Source organism: Triticum dicoccoides, chromosome 4A (assembly GCF_002162155.2).
Source record: "Triticum dicoccoides isolate Atlit2015 ecotype Zavitan chromosome 4A, WEW_v2.0, whole genome shotgun sequence".
NCBI classification, from domain to species: Eukaryota; Viridiplantae; Streptophyta; class Magnoliopsida; order Poales; family Poaceae; genus Triticum; species Triticum dicoccoides.
The window spans coordinates 254,894,796-254,913,840 of record NC_041386.1 but is presented as its reverse complement, the minus strand read 5'-3'; the positions used below and the strand labels follow the sequence as shown (position 1 = coordinate 254,913,840).

Below are 19,045 nucleotides of genomic sequence, written 5' to 3'. Positions count from 1 at the left end.
AAAAAGTATGATCCGATAACAAAAGCTGAAAAAGTTGGAGCGAAAAGAAGAGATGCATATGTACTAATATCTTTATTTTTTATTTCTTAATGAGGCCCACTAGTGATAGCTTGCATTGAGGAGAAAAAATAAATGTAGATGCCTCAAATTACTTTTTGTCATGGGGCATATATATCCATATGCCATCATTGTCAATTAGGGTGACATACACGTCATTACGGCGGCGGCTTGTCGTACATGTGCACCCAGCTCTTTTCCACCCAACCACTTCTCCTTTTCGAGGCGTAGATTGCCGTCATCTGATTTGCTTCATCAAAGCGGATAGCATTATGAAATTGATTATATTCGTAGAAAAAGCACCCCTATTTAATAAGTCCTCGGAAATGATCCCATTGCCTATTTGCCAAGACTTTGGAGCATAGCTTGTAAATGACATTGCACAAAAATATCGGCCTATACTGTGATATTTCTTGGGGGTTCTACTGTCAGCAAGTGCATTATTATTTACTTCACCGCGTACTTAAAGAATTGTTGGTAGCAAAGAACAGCACCTGATAGAAAGGATGCTAACCAAGCCTCTTCTGTTTAAGCAAGGCTAAGCCAGAATAAGGGGTACAATAGGCTGGTGACCCTGACGATAGCACTAAGACAGCCTCGGGAATCTCCTCAATTGTTGAAGAGTGCCTCGGGAATTGAATAAAAGCACTGATATCCATATAATCCTACAATTATGCTCTATTCTCTTGAAGAGAAGACACTTGAACTTCGTCATGTGCTATTGATCCTTTTGAACCTAAATTCACATTGGCATTCTAATCTTTGATTATTTCTTAATAAATTCGACCTGGAAGGCTTTTTAGCTGAACATAAGGAGTGGTGTGCGGACCCACAGGCAGTTACCAATATATCATTAGATTAGTTAATTCGCACGCGCCAAACAGGGCGTCACCACACTGCCTCCCAAAGGCTTCTTTTAGGCTTCCTCGCCACATCACACGCTTGCTTGCTTTTGCTAATTCGATCCAGAAAAAAAGAACATTCTCCCATGTGCTTCGGGCCTTGCAATAGCAGTAGATGCTACAGACATGGTGTCATTATCAGCGATTCCTCAATCGATCAGAAGAAAGGGAATATAACCTGCCCCTCATTGTCCTTCAATCATGGTGCAATGAATATCGTAGATAGAGTGATTTCGATCTCATATAGCTAGTTTTCCTTTCAAAGTGAAACGATTTTCCTTTTACGTTGAGATATTTGAATTGGATTTTATTTCACCACTACTATCGTAACGCACAGAAAACACTGACGTTTCCGCTCGCTTTCAACCACTGCCACTTTACCTGAGCACTGTGACGCAGTAGGTCAAGTATTGAGTTTCTGCTAGTATATCAAGGACTTATGAGAACTGAAAAGAAAAAAAACGAAAAAAGGAATTCTCATAGTTCATTGAATTAAGGGAGGGCCATTCGTGGGGGGTTCGTGGAAGAGTTGGGTTCGATTCCCTTTATACGCGATGTGGCGAAAAAGACTGATTCAACGAAATATGCCATGCCAGCATTAAGATTTAAAACGTGTCGTCTACTTCCAGGAAATGTTCGGAACAGAGAACTTTCTCTAATCCAACGCCGTATTCTCCGAAGATTGAGGAACAAGAGGAGATCCATTAAAAGAAATCTTTCTCGGAGAGAAAATCTAAACAGTAACATCAAATCACAAACTACACGAAAGTTGTCTCTTTATTGTGGGGATTTACCCATAAGGGAGATGCACAGAGGAAGAGAACGAACTTCATATATCCCTTTTTTACTCAATCAAGAAACAAGATCGGACGTGATTCCGGTTCGTCTCCATTTTAGTGACACTCTTCCTCAAGCAAGGCAGCCGATAAGTCATCGAAGGGTTTGTTTGAATAATGGACTTGTAACCATTACTCATTTGAAAGTTTCCCACGATGATCTAATATCTTTTAAAGAAAATGACGCGAGAACCCGCAGTTTTGAAATAAGGAGATCTTTCTATATCGACATATCAGTTGGAAAAATCATAGGCAAATTCCTATCGGCCATATCAGTTGGAAAAAGAAGAGGCAAATTCCTACCGGCCAGAATCTGGAGAAGAACAAAAAAAGAATGGTTCCGCTTACTCACAACTCAGAGGGGATGCCGCTTACTACTCAAATCCAAGGAATTGCAAAAGTTGCATTCTTATATGCAAGAAGAAGACTTTGAAAGAACAAAGAAGTTTGGATCCGCAAAAGTATGCTTAGGCAGTTCCTTCGCTGAGCACAACAGAATGAAGAGGAATTTGTTTCATTTCAAATACTTCTTCTTATTGAAAAGAGGGAAGGAGAAAAACCGAAATCTTCCTACTCGAACAATAAGTCCTTTCGTAGAGATACGTTAAGTTTCTCCTCTTTCTGTCTAATGACTACTACGACATGCCTAGACTATAACATTCCTACGGAGTGCTGCCCATAGATTACGGAACACTTGGCATATGTTGATTGAGTCCCGGGTATAGCTCCCTCACTCGCTCTACTTTGAATCACGAATTAGCGTATGAAAAGCGGCGATCTTTCTCTATTTCTTCCTCTTCCACCAAAACAAACAAGTTGTTTTCGGGCGTCAGGCAAACTTAGCTCTTCGTTCCTCCGGTAATTGGATTGATATATAAGGATTGGGGTTGTCACCCGTATGCTTCTTATCTTTGGCTTCGAACAAGGGGAGTCCTTTCAAGCTTCATCAAATCCATGGCACAAGGTCTGTTTTTCATTATAGAATCGAGCAAGAATCGGATTGTGAATTAGGATTGTATGCAAGAAGGGATTCGGAAACAGGAAAGCAAGTCAAGTAATCCGAGTACGTAGCCACTCTCATTCTAATGCTTATATCCATAACTAGTTCACCGAACAAAGGGACATAACTACTGACTAAACTGTAGCGAGCTAATACCTAAACTTGAACTCTGAAATAGCACTCATTCATTCAATTATTTGAAGCTAAGGTGCGGGAAAAGAATACATAAGGTTAGATATGAACTAGTTGACTGTTCGATTGAGGGACTACGATGCATTTTACTCATGTTTTTATTCCATTCCAGGATTCATTCATATTCGACCATAACGAGACTCAATAACGAAACTAGGGCCCTTGCTTTCCCAACTGGAGCAGGAAACTTCCAACCAAATAGGAGGTACCCGGAAGAAGAGATAAATGACAACTATCTCTAGAGAATTGAAAAGAGGTGTGCGGACTATGTTATTGAATTGGCCATGAAAACCTAAAATGAAGGAATAGGGGGTCTGGGATAAGCATGTATTGGAGGCGGGTTTCCCAATAAGTCAATAGCTATCCTTCGCTATCTGGGGCTAGCTCACTCTATGAGACAAGTTTCATGTATGGTTCGAAGCAGTTAACTCCCTTTTAAGGAGCGATCGATCAGCCCCGACCATGACCGGTCTAGAATCTCTCTCATTGAGCTTCTCTTTTGCGCCTGCTTTCTTCTTGATTTATTGCAGCAGCTAGTCTCCCTTTTCCAAATTCGATTATAAGTGAAGTGAGTTATGTTTCAAGAAATTCCATCCATTTCGTCGCCCAGAATAATACCCAGTCCTGCCAATCTCTACGACAATCTCTGGTTTAGTTTAGTTGATCTTTTTCTATTATGAAAAGCAAGGAAACACTAGTAATGGTGGAAACAGAACTTAGAAATCTAAGGCTGAAGGTGGTTTTAAGATAGCTTAGCCCTTGCTATGATTCAATTTGTATTGGAGAAGAGGGGCGCCAACCCTATGGGGAATGTAGCTATGCTGTACTTCTTCCTACTAGCTACGGTGCAGCACCTGTTCCTAGCTACGATGCTGCTCCTGTCCGCCCCTTGATTTATCACCACTTTGGTCTTTTATTGGTCATTGATTTATAGACGGGAGGATAAGTACTTTGGCTCGACCCCAGATATCGATTTAGCATTCCATTATCGGATCTCCGAAACGGGAAACAAGAAAAGTAATCGAAATCGTGTGCCAGCGGGACATACGAAATTCACACTTTTTGACTCTCAATCCACAGGTGGAGATACCAGGGGTGGGTTTTCATGGCCTATAGTCTCCCCTGCCGACGAAGCACGAACTACTTGTTAAAATCGCGGATCAAAATCTTGCATTTCTCCTTTACTCGTCAAAGGCCTCGTATTGTTATTCCCATGATTCATGTGGGCTATCTGCTCTTTATTGTAGGGTCCTACTCCCACCTATCCTTAAAAAACGATGTGAGTGGCTCATACTAATCAAATGTACAAGTAACTGACCCTTATCAAGCTTTCCAGACATAGTGTTTTGATCTAAGATTGCAATTCTTCCATGTTTCCGCAGTAGCATACTGTTCCATGGAGCTAGGGTCCAAAATAGGAATCAACAAGTGTTTCCATGACTCTACCGCCCGGCCAATCCTGTTCCACTGAATCCCCTCCCTTTTTCATGGCCACATATCTTTATGGCTAAGGAGTGGGAAATCTTTCTCCTGTTACACAAATCAAATGTTTCATTTCATCCGGGAAAAGCCACCTCTTTCTCCACAAACAATGTCTTTGTCATTTGATCCAGTTTTTATCCGTTAGATAGGAACAGCTTTGCTAAATACTGAGAACTCTCGAATAGAATATGAGAAGGGAAAGATCCTTTACATAAGGAACTATTGATCATAGGCGTACACTCTGAAAAGAATTGAATGAAACTCTCTTGTTTCGTCAACTTTGATATCATTAGCTGTCTCTGTAGCTGGCTCTCATGTCTGCTGTTCCAAGTAAAAAAATTTCAACTAGCTGGGTCACCGCTGTTTTAAACCCTGACTTGGAATCAGAGCCATAAACGAGTGATTCGGTCGGACGGACGATTGAGTTCTTAAAGCTTGGATCGGCACTTCTTGTGTTGAAACAAACACGCTGTTGCTAGCGCCCTCAACGCTCTCTTCGATCCTTCGCAAACATAGCTCCTTCTACGGGAGATAACTTTCGATCACTTTCATCTCAATTTGTTTCATTGGCTGGTCGAGTGGATGATTAGACACAGGCGGAGTATTCAAGTTGTCCCTACTAACTAACGGGTCTAATTATCGCTGGCTCACAAGCTCCTTCGAAGCAAACATTCGTTGCGCCCCTCGCATTCAAGCTCTTGCTTTGTCCTGTGGCCTCCCCTCTAAGCCAAAGCAAGATCTAGACAAGAGTGAAAAGCAGTCAGAATATTAATAATCTAAAAAGGCCTTCCTTGGTTGTGTAGCTAATCCCCCTCCTTGACAAGAACATAATTTTTGCATCTTCAAACTGGTTATGGGTGATACCCTCATTCCCCATTAACTCACTAGAAAGCCCTTTGAATAAGCCTCAGGAACACCCATTCCTTTCGGATCAGGGGGTGGTTGTTTTAACTACTCGTTCGGGAAACATTAGACAAAGTTACTTATTTGAGAAAGTAAATGAACCTGAAATAGGACCTATGTGATAGTTTGCAGCATGAGCATGTAGATGCTGGAAAAGGACCTCTGTGATCGGTTGATCATTAGTCGTTTTTTAAGGTAAGTAGGCGACGGTAGAAAGCATTTTTATTACTCCTGTTGAAGGAGGCAGTGGTCCAATTGGCTATTGAAGTCGGTGGATTCTGCCCAGAGTAATCTCTAAAATAGTGAAGCTAGTAGCAATGACTTCGTTTTCAAGCTACTGAAATGCACTTAAATGTTGAATTTGGATTAGCAAATTACACGAGCGATGCGGCGGCCATTAATATTTATCCCTTTAAATTCTTGTTTATATTCGTTGAACCAAGTTGGATCTGTGATACCAGGGTGGTGGCTTTAACAAATAAGCTCCGATTGATCCATTATTTGAGGTGGCCACCGATGGTAGCCCTTAGGAAGTTCTTAACTGCGCTAATTCACCTCTTATTTCTCTTACAAACCCGCCTCCGTAGGGGCTTCAAGCGAGCGCGTTTCGATGTCAACGAAGGTACGCCCAATTAGGGATTGAATTCTCTTATAATTCAATCAAAAGAGCATAACGTCTTAGCTAAATGTCTGACATAGCGTCTGATCCCGGTGAATTGGGTTAGTTAACCGCACCCTTTGGTGAAGAAGGGGGTATTCCTAGGCACTAGTTATTTTCTTATGTGTGGACTTCGACCTTACAAAGTATGAGTCCGTGCCTTCCTAAGTTGGTCCTGAATTTCCAATGAAGTTTTGATTTTCTCGAGGGACGTAGCAAACTGTTTGGTTGGCTCCGAGCATTCTAAAAATAGAGTCCTGCCTGGACAATGTTGATAACGGGAAATCTCTAACCTCCGTGGTGGGTGTGAAGAAGGGTACAGCTAGAAAGCGAGAGAATATCTTTATGGATATGAGTCTGAGGCAGAAATCTCTGAATGCGGGCCTGACGAACCTTTTGTACCAGGATCATCACGAGACTCTATTTCTGTGGTAGATGACTCAATAGGCAGGGCCTAGAACCTCTAAAGAGGGTGTGACCGATCACCAGATCACGATCAAGAAGAGTCAAAGCTGTCTTACTAGCGCGAGCAATCATCCAACTATGGTGGTTTCTCAACCGGTGGGTACATTTCTGTTGCACATTGTGAGTTCGTATTTTCTTTTCTAAGAAACAAAAGTTCGAGCAGATGCCGTTCTAGCAGGTACAAGAACTCCCGTGCGATAGGCGTCGGCTTTAGCAATGTCTTTGATCCTCGATCAACAATTTGAGGAAGACAAGACAGAAGCCTTTGGATGAAACCAATGAATCTTCCGATCCGAAAGACTAAGGGGCTAGGCGCTCACCTACTATCTACACATTTCCTCTTTGGCATTGGCTCCACCAGTTTTGACTGCGAGTCGCTTTAGTTATCTCAAATCTTTGGCAGGAAGGGGCCAAGCCAAATAGTGCTCTTTAGAAGCGTAATCCGTGCTTGAAACTCCTTCGCTAGGATCCAAAAACCTATGCTTCCGCTCTTCCTCACCAGGCAATGCTTACTCTTCTCGATCAAGATTTTGGAGACTTTGAAGCTCAAGGACACGATAGCGCTTGAAACAAATGCTTTGTTTTGGCACCTTCGTCTTCCTTTCTAACATTAGTAAATTCGATCTAATGGGACCAGTTTTGAATTGCCTAGAGGGTGGAGAAGTCACATCATCTGAGGTTTGTTGTGGGTTCAATTATGACCCTGGTCTAGAAGACGGAGTGGTTGCACGTGTAAGTACATCATGTTACATATCTATTTTAAGCTAAGCTAAATGCCTAAACTAAACAATTTTCTATTAAGCGCGGCATCCTCTCTTCGGGGCGAGCCCTATCGATGATTTCATTCTGTACAATGTGAAACCTGAAATACCAACGGTAGTTTCCAAGTGCCATCTCTATTCGACTCCCATGCTTATTCTTGAACGCTTGAAGGGCAAGTCCGAGCTGGGTCAGCTAAAGGCGGAGCCGGGCGGGATATGGTATTAGCTCTCTATGTGCTATTAGCTTAAGCTTATCACTCCAGCTTATTACCCTAGGCAGAGGGGGGTAGGGGAGCATCAGTAGAGAGTCTCCGTACCCGATACAAGATCCTAGCTTATATAAATTCATTCAAGGTTATGGCTGAACTGGTCTCACCGCTTCCTTCCTCAATGCTAGCGAGACCCTTGCTTTCCATTGCCTTTCAAAGGGGACCGACCATATGCATACTTCTTTTTGTACAACTTTGCTCTGTTGGAGCCTTTGCAATAAGAAAGTGGATTAGGAGAGAGAGCTCGCAGACGATGTTCCCTTCCTTCTATATATCCATATATCTATCGCCCCCGGGCACTCCAGAGCCAGTGTGACATTCTATCCAAAATGCATGCATCTCACATTAGGTAGCCATCCATGACCCCATGTGTGTTTCCCAATTGCTCATCCAAACCATCATTTCTTTCTTCCATCCCGGAACGGAGATCCGAGCCAAGGAAGGAATTGCCTTCTTTCTCATGCCAACTAGATGGATGCGGCCCAGAGCTGAGTGAATTCCCTCTGGGTGAGCGCTATGGAGATAGGCCAGGATCAATGAAAATAACCGAGATCGATCGGTATCCATCGCTCAGAGAGCTGCTTTCTCCCCGATATCTGTATCTGCTTTCGGACAGCCAAACAAGCAAGAAGAAGGAAACTTCCATTTCGCATAGCTGCTAAAGTAGTAGTTTTTGTCAAATCATACTTCTGACCAATAGTATGAGTGGCTTTATGTATCCGCAACCTAGTTTTGTATCTGCATAGTGAAGGAAAGAAAGAAGCATGTTAAGGTGACTTGAGGGAAAGACTGATCCTGGTAGACAAGAATGGTATGGTTGGATTGCCAGTGAATAAGCAGCAAGGCTAAAGCAAGGATTGGATTTACTTCTTCTATTGTCAGTAGCATCATTTGCCTTCCACCCTCTCAAGAACTTCCCGAAGCCCTACGACACTTGTTGCCAATAGTCTGGAATGGAACATTTGCAACAGTTCTTGTAGGCCATTTCTGTAACAGCATATCTCTAAACCCTTCTTGCGGATGGTTCAAAACGAAACTTAGTGGCAGCCCCTATCTTCCCCATTTTCTAGAAGTAAAGGACAATGATCTGACCCAGCTTGCAAGAGGGATAGTAAAACTTAGGAAATAAATCCTCATAAGTTGAAGAAACCAGAACTCTATCCAAAACTTCTCTCACTGGCCTGTCTTGTTTGTTAGTCCAGGCCACCAACCCTTCTCAGTTCCTGTAGTTCAGTTTCATATATGAAAGCATTAAAAGCTTCCATCCTATTAATATGTATTCTGCCATTGTTTCATGAGCAAATCTGATCATGTCCCGTAAAGGTAGATCAACACTCTGCACAAAGTTAGTGAGCTCTGACAAAAACATAGCTCTTAAATTTGGTTGGACCATAAACATCCACCCAAGCACAATTATCACAAAGCCTCTATACTCAAACACCATGGAGAAATTGACCCTCCCCAATGAGGTCTGCATCCATGACATCCAGATTGACTCCAATAAGCATTCCACCTTTACTGCCACTAGCTGGCTTGCAAAACCACTTGAAAAGCTTTCTGCCACCAATTGCCATTAACTCTTTATCTGAGAACTGTTCTCTCTTAGTTTCTTGCACACAAACTATGTCCACCCACTCTATCACTTCAGAAGGTTGCCCCCTTCTACCTGGCCAGGCCCCTCACATTCAAGATTAGTGTCTTCATGGCGGTATCTGTTTTTTGTTATGCCTCCTCTTAGCTCTGCTCGTAGTGTTCTTGTCACCAACTGGTATACAAGTACTGTGATTATCTAACTGTTCAACAATCTGAGTAATATCCTCATTCTCTGAATCAGAGCTTAACTCGACACTGCAAGACTGCTCCTTCTCATGAGCAGCTAACTTCTTTTTCTGAGCAGCTTCATAAAGCAATGCTTGAGCAAGTTCTCTTGCTTTAATAGAATTTATAGACCTGTCAATTTCCTCCTGTGTACTGCCCAACACTAGACCACTATCTACAGCAGATTTTACTAGACTAGCAGAATCAATGGAATTGCAAATAGCATATCTGTTAGTAGAAGACATACCTGGTTCATCAAGATTCTTGCGTGAAGCCATCCTTTCTGCACGTTGCTGAATAGGCATGCCATCCTTCGGGATCCTATCCTAGCACTTGTCCTCGTTGCTTTAATTCTTGCGTTTGCACCTCATTGAACTTCTCTTGTTCTTTGGTCATTCCAGAAAAAACCTCCATACCTTAATAATAGGGGCTTGTGTATAAAGGAAAGCAGCAAACCGGTCAAAGGCGAAGCTGTTCTATCTCAACTCTCTGACTTGAAGGAAGATGTGGCGGATCTCAAGGCTGGCTCTATTCCAAGTACAAGTTCCGAGGTGAAATGCGTTGATGTGGTCAATCGATATACAGTATAGTTGAATGGTTCGACAAGTTCACATGCCGGAGCTACCTGTTCTCCGCGATTCAATTGGTTCTTCTGCCTTGCCTTCTTATCTATCGGTCCCAAGGTCAAAGAAATAGGTTCAGTGGTTCGACCTCCCAAAGGTTAAAGAAAGACATCGGTATTAAGACCACTCCCTCCGGATGATGATATGTCCCAACCATCTATAGCCCATGGTTCGTTACTCGGGAATTCGGAGAGGTCAGATGAGATAGATGGGTGTGTTCAAAATGGAATGATCCCCTTTTCTCATGTTTGCATTTTTGTTGTCCACAAACAAATAAAGAGTCTGAAAAGACGTACGCATAACAGACTCGGTACCTAGGTCAATGGGTTCAGTGGAGAATTGCATTACTGTAATAGCGAAGGTATCTATGAAATGCAGTACCAAGGTCAATGAAATTGAAAGGCACCTCTGACAACAGAATCAAAAGGAATTTGCCTGACGAGACCATGAAGGCGCACTTCAACGGGTTTAACTTGAGTGCATGTTGCCTTAGGCGGTCGAATACGATTCTGAGATGTTGAAGATGTTCTTCATAGGATACCGCCTTTACAACGAGATCATCTACATAGCAGTCGACAATCTTATGTATTATCTCATCGAAGATCTTAGTCATGGCGCGTTGATATGTAGCACCGGCGTTTTTGAGACCTTTGGGCATAACCTTGTAACAATATATGCCTATTGGAGTGCGAAAGGCTATGCTTTATCAAGGCAAGCTTCTCTTTTTTTCGCCAATGAAGTTCATATAAGTGTATAGAAAGCCTTCTTTTCACAACCATGCACAAACCAAAGTGCTGCTGAAACGTGAAATCCATGCACCAACAAGTTCCAGTTCATAAGCAATGAAAAAGCAGAGTATATGGGAGGATAGTGGCTAAACTGTTCACTTGAGGAGAGTGGGAAGTGACTAGTCCGATAGGAGAAGAGCGGAAGTGCGATCTTTCGATCCAATCTACGTCGACTAAAATCCATGTCTCATGGCACGAGGGCCATTGCGAGTTGATGTTGTTGCTTTACCATCACAGTCTGTCCTCAAGAGAGGCATCCATTCCTGGCCAGACAAAGTTCCTATTAGTTCTCTTATAGGAAGCTAGTATACCTGAATGGCCTCCGGTAGCTGTCCCATGCAGTTCTTGCCCTATCCTGGCTCTTGCATTTCCAGCGGTCCCCACATAAAGCCTCCCTTTTTTCCTTAATACCCCTTCCTCCTCTTCCCAACCATCTTGTCCTCCTCTCGCTTCACTAATGCTCTTCTTAACTTCTTCAGCTAATTTTTATCCTTCGTAGCTTTGTTTCACTTCTCCCATCCAATCCGGCAACAACTTGCTCACAAGGGTGCAACCACTGAATTTGTAACGACACACTAATTTGAAAAACAATCAAAAGATATGTAAAGAACACAGACAATAAAGGTAGAAGATCATTTCCGGGTAGATAGGAGAGCTATTAAAATCCACAAACATGAATCAGAGTTTCGACTGGGTTCTCCAGATTTAACCAAAAGAAGACTTTTCTACAAATAAGAGAATTTCTCATTTTTTGGTTTATACCGAGCCAAAACATAGAATTTCCATTGAAGAAGGAAGTAAGGATGCTAGCCGGAGAATCAAGAAATAAATACTTCCCATTCCGATTCTTTTTTAGTTCCCAAGATAGAATTTCTTTGTTTTTGGCAAGAGCGGTGGGTGACAACGTGCAAGACTAGATAGGTTTGGCTTTGATCTGATCAATAGGAATAGGAGGAAGCGTTGGAGAGGTACCAAATGACTAAAGAGGGGAACCCATCTGACCACATGTAGAGCCAGCCCATAAGTAAATTCAAGAGAATTTCTTCATCTTCCAAAGTATGTGAGTGAGGTAAAAATTCCATGGATCGATCTCATCACTCACATCCAACAACTAGTGAAAGATGTAATGATGAAGCTATAGGAGAAGAAAAAGCGTTGGTTTTGATTGGTAATCTTGAGTTGTCATCTTTTGAAAGAGAGTAACTTGCTGGATGGAGAGCAACTAGGAGAATAAAGTTCATCTTTACCCCATCTTTCATTCCAACTCTATTTTCTTGTGTGCGATCCTTCTTTCTGGTTTGGAATCCAAGAAGCTCAATGGGCTAGTTTCAAGTTCGATCAGACACGAAATCTGGTATAGCCACCAGCTTAGATAGAACGAGCGGGGGAAGAAAAACTAGGAGCGAGCCACATTCAAGAGGGTTGTCAAAGGCCCTCTCAATAGAGCTATTTTGTCATTGAATCGATGGAGGGAAGACTCCTTCGGTAGGTGCCCCTGACTCTTCTAGTTTCTGGGTGGGATCTTATGGCTTAATCTCCGATTGCGCATGATTCATCTTTGTTTGGTAACCTCAGACCCTGAACCAGGAGTTGGAAGCGCCTTTGCTAGACTTTCCAATTGAACACGATGCGGGCGATGCAACTCGACAAGGAGAAGGCTGAACCCTGGTGCTACACTACAGCAGAAGCTTTGGCAGTTTACCATGGCTTGATGTTCTAGTTGTCATGCTAAAGCCGTTGATAGCTACTTTGCTTGACGAGCTAAGTAGAAAGACTTTGTGGATGAATCCACAACTGATGGTGCTTTAGGTTGATCTGATCCCTAGAAGGAAGAGTTTTGGGCTTAAGGCATAATTGCTCTATTGCGGCTACCCTGGCTATGTCATCCGATGATGTTCACAAAGCGGCTCTTACTATAGACCCGGCTATCTCCGAGTTGAAATCGAACCCAGCCCCGGGTTTCCGTCCATCAATCCAGAGCTCAAGACAACCGCGATACTTAAATCACTCAAATAGCCACCTTAGACGAACACAACCATTAGAAGAAGAAACTGAAACTCGATGGAGTACCCTAAACCAGAGATCCTCGACAAAGAAAGTCTCGATTCGAGGAACGAAATATCAATAGAGGAACGAAAACCGCAGGGTATGAAATTTGGGTAGGGTTGGCAGGGAAAGTCCAACTGAAACTTTCTTTGATTACCTTTTTTCTCCAACTGGCTCAGAGATTGCATTTGCCCTTAACCGGTAACCTCCTTTTAATCCTTCGTTTAGACCCTATCTATTGGTATTGACATTGGCTCGAGAGCAAGGACCTTATTTGACCGCTTAGAACTTGATGGAGGGAAACTCACTCACTCGAGATATGCTTAAGCTAGCTCAGGAAGAGTACTAATTTTATATGCCTTAAGGAGGGGATTCAAAGAGTAGCCTTTTACTAGGGCTTAAGTGACTCGTTTCATATTGCTTACTATGGTCTGGACAGTGAGGAAGGTGAGTTGGAAGATATACCTAATGTCAAATGAGACTTTCTCCTCACCAAATTGAAGCGTGAGCTTAGCATCTTTCACATCGATGACAGCCCCTGCAGTAGCTAGAAAAGGTCTCCCCCAAAAAAATAGGAAAGCTCTTATCCTACATCTCCAAGACAACAAAATCAACTGGAAATGCGAAGTTACCAACTATCACAGGGATATCACCCAAAATGTCTGCTTGATCCTGATCAGCAAGGTGGAGAGTGATGCTAGTCGGCCGTACATCACCCAATGGTAGTGGCTCGTAGACAGTGAAGGGAATCACAGTAGACCCAAGACCACATAAAGCATGGAAAGTTTGACTTCCTATCAAGCATGGAATACTGAAGCTGGCAGGCTCATCTAAGTTGAGAGGTATCTTATTTGAATGAGTGCACTACATTCCTTAGTAAGAGTAACCAGTTTTGGCTCGTTAATGTTTCGCTTCTTTGCGAGCTGGTCCTTAAAGAACTGTGTATACATCGGCACCTGTAAGACACCATCAAGGATGGGGGTGGTAATCTGCATATCTGTCATCATATCCAGAAACTTTGCAATCTGCTTGTCTTCAGTTGACTTCACAAACCGTTCTGGAAATGGCAGCTTCGGGTTGACAGGTGAAGCAGATTGATGATGGATCATTAGGAGCAATAGCTACTGGTGTAGAAGAACTAGGCTATGCAGCAGAAGTAGTGGACTATTGAGGTCCCTGCGGAGAAGGTATTGGGCCGGCTAGGGTAGAAGGCAGGTGGTACATACAACACTGGCATTGGGGAAGAGGATCGGTTGTAGTCTTACCACTCCGACTAGTAAAGGCTCCACGTGGGTGAACTTCAGGTTGAGGTGGAAGTCTCCCTTGTAGATGGTTGTGAGGCTACCATACGAGTGGTCAATGTTTGCATAGAAGAATCCTTACACCCAATATTGTCACTCCTTTTAGAATACCTGTCTACACCTACATCAGCAAGATGTAGTTTTATTAAGTCGGCTTCCATTCCTTATTCGGAAGGCATTGGATACTTGATATACGCTATGCTATGTACTCGGCCCACCATTGCGCATGCTGTTTTAGGAAGCATATTTGGATCCTTATTCAGGGAAAGCTCATATCCATCAAAAACCAATCGAAGTCCAGCTTTATCCCGATCATCCGTTGTTTGCCCCGATTGAAGATCCGACACGACACCCTCTCTTCCATCTCCGGCTTCCTAACCAGATCCGTTTACCCCTGCTTGAGAAAGTGTTTCCATTCGTAGTTCGGGGTTTCCTAGTCCCAGGTTTATTCGTAACCGGCTCCCTATCCAGGTCTTCCTCCTCAACAACTATCTTTGTTTGACGGTGTTCGTTGCCAATGCAATAGTAATATATGCTTGCTTTCTTCCTGTTCGCATATCCATATCGAAAACTCTTCTTTCGTAGGCACATTTACTTCAATTCAACTACTTCATTGATGAATCAATTTGAGGAAATTCAAAAATACCTTGCTCACCTTCGCAACTGCCTTCTTTTCTGTGCCTTCCTAGTTTGCCAACCCTATGTTTGATTGCGAGTTCCGGCGGGGTGAGTACCTGGACGGACAAGGGGTTCCTTTTCGATTTCCATTTTAGAGCTTCTCTCTAGTTCGAATATATAGAACTTCCTTCTTAGAAATGGAATACCTTCACCTTAGAAGGGTGTTCTTCCTACTAGTGAAACCAGATCTGCCTTTTTCGGCTAAGCCGATTCCAATGATCGGACGGACAATACTTGCTTAAACCTAGCACCCTGTTGCCTTGCTTTTCCTCCAGCCATACCTGCCTCGCCGCTTGTGATACCCAGGAAGGGCATCCCTCACTTCCCAGATCATTTCACACTTCTTTTGTCACTGGCACACACGCTCTCGTGGGTCTATCACTGAGAAATCCCTTTTTGCTGGGCGGTGCGGTAAGTAAGACTAGTCGATGGACAACTGCTGACTGAATAGGGAGAAGATGCATTTTCCTAGGCTCTTTCTACTTTGCTCATTGGGTATAGCCGTCAGTGATCCATAGATACGGCGCTTTTGGATTCCTAAAGGGATAGGATAGTTCTTTCTGGGCTTTAGAGGTCTCCCCTTTAACCTAGTACTCTTAGGAAGGCCGGGTTAACCTTCTACTAGAACTGTTCTATCTACGAAATTGGAAAGTAGGGTCAACTTGCCATAATATATAGCCCAACTTGATCCGTCTTAGAGTAGCCGCCTATGGAACCGCCCCCGAGTCAACAATGCACCCGATCGCGAGCCTTATATGAGTTTCATAGTCAGCCTGCTCTTTCAAGAACGTGCCTTCTAAACTCGTTGTTCCGCTTGCAGATTGGAGTTTCCTACTGACTATCCGGGTTCTTGATACCGCCGGCCGGGAATAAGTACCTATCCCTTACGGGAATCGAACCCGTGTCTTCGACATGAAAAGACGATGTCCTAACCTCTGGACGAAAGGGACCAAAAAGCTATTTTTCATATACTTGAGAGAAGAGAAGTGGTTCCTTTTCTTTCTATACGAAATACTTGATGCACTTATTGAATGGAAACTTGAATTGAGAGAAAAGGTGTGCTACGCTTCTTCTTTCTCGTAACTCAATCAATATCAAGAACATAAAGAGTTTTTATAGAGATGGATTTCTCTTCAGTTCGAAGACTTTTTTTTGAATGGCTCGTGTTGCGCTAGTGACACGAGGGTAAACGCTCGAGTTGGCTTGCTGACTCGAGGAGGGAAAGGCTCCATTTGCTTTAGTGAATGGAGGAAGAAACAACCATAGTAACTATCTATGAAATTGATTGATGGATATGAGAGTGGTGCAAGACCGGGATAGAGGAACCATAGGAATGTTGTGTCAGGTTCCTTGCTCACTTCTCAAGCCCAATATCATTCCTCCAACTCGGACTTTCATGCTATAATTAAGAACCCCCCTAAACAATGACAGCATACCGAGTGGGCCCTACATCTATCGGGGAGCTCAAATCCTCACTAGAGTGAGGCACGTCTCGATCAATACATCTCGAATCTAAAGAGAGAATGTTATTGTGATGCTGTCCCCACTCTGGAGTATGATTGACCATATCATCCAGCGAGTGGTCTTAAGCGCTCAGTGCATCCATACTGAACTCGAATGTGCGCACTTCGGAAGAGAAAGTAATGCGAACTACATATGTTATGCCGGCTTGGCCCGATCAAGACTTCTATCCCTCAGAAACTGTCTTGCGTCTTATCCGTGTGCGCGGTTGAGGAAATTGGACTTCGTATTCTTCCTGGGTCTGGCTCGTGGGCCGACGTTGTCTTGTGTTGTAATCGGGGCACGAGTATTTGAAGTAGAAGTGCTAACATTCCCCCTTCCTTGAGAAAGCGCTTGACCCCAAGCCGGTGCATAAGGAAAACGAGTCTTCAGGTCGATGAGGTCCTCCCAAGTATTGTCCAGTGCCATCGACTCGGACCAGCGAATCAAGCCTTGTTCTAGGACTTGATCTCCCTTTATTACTTATACCAACGACTCACCAAAACTTGCATAGGGACAGAGGGATTGTCAGTCTCAGATGGTAAACGAGAGGATACCTGAGACAGTGGGCGGGGGAACAACACGTCGAAGCTTAGAGACATGAAAAATACAGGGTGCAGTTGAGAAGTTGAAGGTAGCTCCCGGTGTTAATATGGAACAGCACCAACACGTGCTAGAATCTTGTAAGGCCCAAAGTATCGGAAGGAAGGGTTGTGGCATTCTTCCCCTAAAAGGTGCACATCCATCGATTCCCTCATCTAGTGCAGTGCTCTGTTCAGAGACCAAGGAAGCTATTAGTTTGAGTTCCTGATTTCCCTGTTGCCGACTAGATTGCTTACCGACTTTCATGATGGAAGAAGATACCGACTTGAGGGAAGGTAGTACAGAGCAGCAGCCTAGGGATAAGCAAGAATTCAGGTTAGCTTTTCTGTTTTCCGAATCTTACCCACCTGAGAGTCCTAGTCTCGAAAGGGTGCCTTGGCCATCCAGCCTTATCGCAGAATTGATCCAAAAGTTGTGAGCCGATAGAAGTGGAAAGATAGCAGGTTCAGAAAGGAAATATTCCAATGGTTAGATTACCTCCATCTCGGTCAACGATGGGGATTTGTGAAGGTATCAAACTTAAGCTATCTATAGAATGACAATTTTTGATGTAGCTTCACATCTACCTATACCAAAGGGTTTCTATAGTATGCCAAACTAGTGACAGTACCAAATGGTCAATGCCTACCTCAAAGGTTTGCATCTATAGAGTTACGAATTGCCTATGGTGAGTGTTCCTTCTGCCCCAATGGTCTACCAAAACGGAAATGCCTTCCATAAGATGATGAAATCGTTTTTCTACCTTCTGCCTCTGAGGTTTGCCTTCTCTTCCAGCATTCTTGAAACCTGACAATCAAACTATTGCATATGGAGGACAAGTCAAAAGTAGATTCATTCCATCGTCAAAACTAGAAAGGTAAACAATTGCATCGAAGGTCAAGTATTGGGAAAGGTACAAGGTGTTTTGGCCACCCCTCAATTCAAGAGTTCCGATTGGATCAAGAAGAAAATCCCTATTCCTATCTTTTTATCCAACTTGAACGATTAAAGATCAAGTAGTGGCATCCTATTACCCTAAAGGGTAAGTTGTGTTGAAGTCAATCAAAGGCTGAACTGCAGTTGCCCTTTCATTCACCTAGAATTTTGGCTTGCTCTTAGGGTGGACCACATCAGAGGTATTGGAACTACGTTTCGCGTATCCTTTTTTCTTAGGAAATACTACGATCCAGTAGCTATAAATAGAAAGCAGAACCTCCTTATGTCTATACATAGAAAGAAGGAGTCCCAGGACCGAGTCATAGACTGTGCTAACTCCATGCGTAGCGTAGGAGATGGATGGGGGAAAAGGCGTCACAGGAAGGAATGATCCAATAAATCCGGATAGCCAAGAAAAGACACTTCTATCGATCGGTCTCCGCCCTCCCATACCTCCTAAAACAACGGTAGTTTGCTTCTTTTCGTTCAATTGTACCTGGCCCAAGCGCCTATCTATTTAGTACTTTCGAGTAAGAAAGCAACTTGACATTATGATCCCCGAGAAGAGGATTCGTATTATAGTAGGTTTGTTTTCCATTTCCAGGTCCCATCCTTTTTTTCGGGAAATTCTTTTTTCATTTTCCCATCGGCCTAGAATTGCCTTTCCTTCTCCTTTTGATTTTCGTATCATTATTATTACTTTGGTTTCTTAATAGGGGGATGATTCATCGTGTAACCCGTTCCCCCAACGAATTGCATTTTCTTTTTCTTTGATTTTTGTTTACCCATGGATTTCGTTTTGAAACTGTTTTATTAGATGACGGAGAGAAAGTTTTACCAAATCCTGCAGGGGGTCAGGCTCAACCCGCAGACGCACCGCCAGTTCTGCCAGATCTAGCGGGGATCAGGCTCAACCCGCGGATGCGCCCCCCGCTTTGCCTGCTCCACCAGTTGAAGTCCCTGCCATTTTGAACCCGCCCCAGTTTCCATCATCCTTGGATCCAGGCAGAAGGTCGGAGGATCGAGTGCAAGATGGCGCAGAGGCAGCAGCCATGGGGGCTGCCAAGGGTTGTTGCTTGTCTTTTGTCGAGTGTCTCTGCACCATGTGGTGCGATAGCTTTTAGCAGGGCGTAAATGTAGGAAGGCTCTTCTAAACAGCGTCCCTTTCACTTCATGTGAAAGTAGCACAAATTATATAAATAAGAATAAGAATAAGAAAGAGAAGCGTAATGTTATCGTGTTGTCGGC

The 19,045-nt window shown here is 43.3% G+C and overlaps 1 protein-coding gene across 1 annotated transcript; it reads left to right on the top strand.

The window, feature by feature from the left end:
- The first annotated feature begins 1,359 nt into the window (after positions 1-1,359).
- Positions 1,360-2,403, top strand: LOC119283496 (ribosomal protein S4, mitochondrial-like). Its single transcript, XM_037563022.1, has one exon. The coding sequence runs from the start codon at positions 1,549-1,551 to the stop codon at positions 2,401-2,403; it is 855 nt and encodes a 284-aa protein (XP_037418919.1). The 5' UTR covers positions 1,360-1,548.
- The last annotated feature ends 16,642 nt before the right edge of the window (positions 2,404-19,045 follow it).

Bases quoted from the DNA above. Each gene is read 5' to 3' on its own strand.
- LOC119283496 (XM_037563022.1), top strand. From the start codon at position 1,549: ATGCCAGCATTAAGATTTAAAACGTGTCGTCTACTTCCAGGAAATGTT.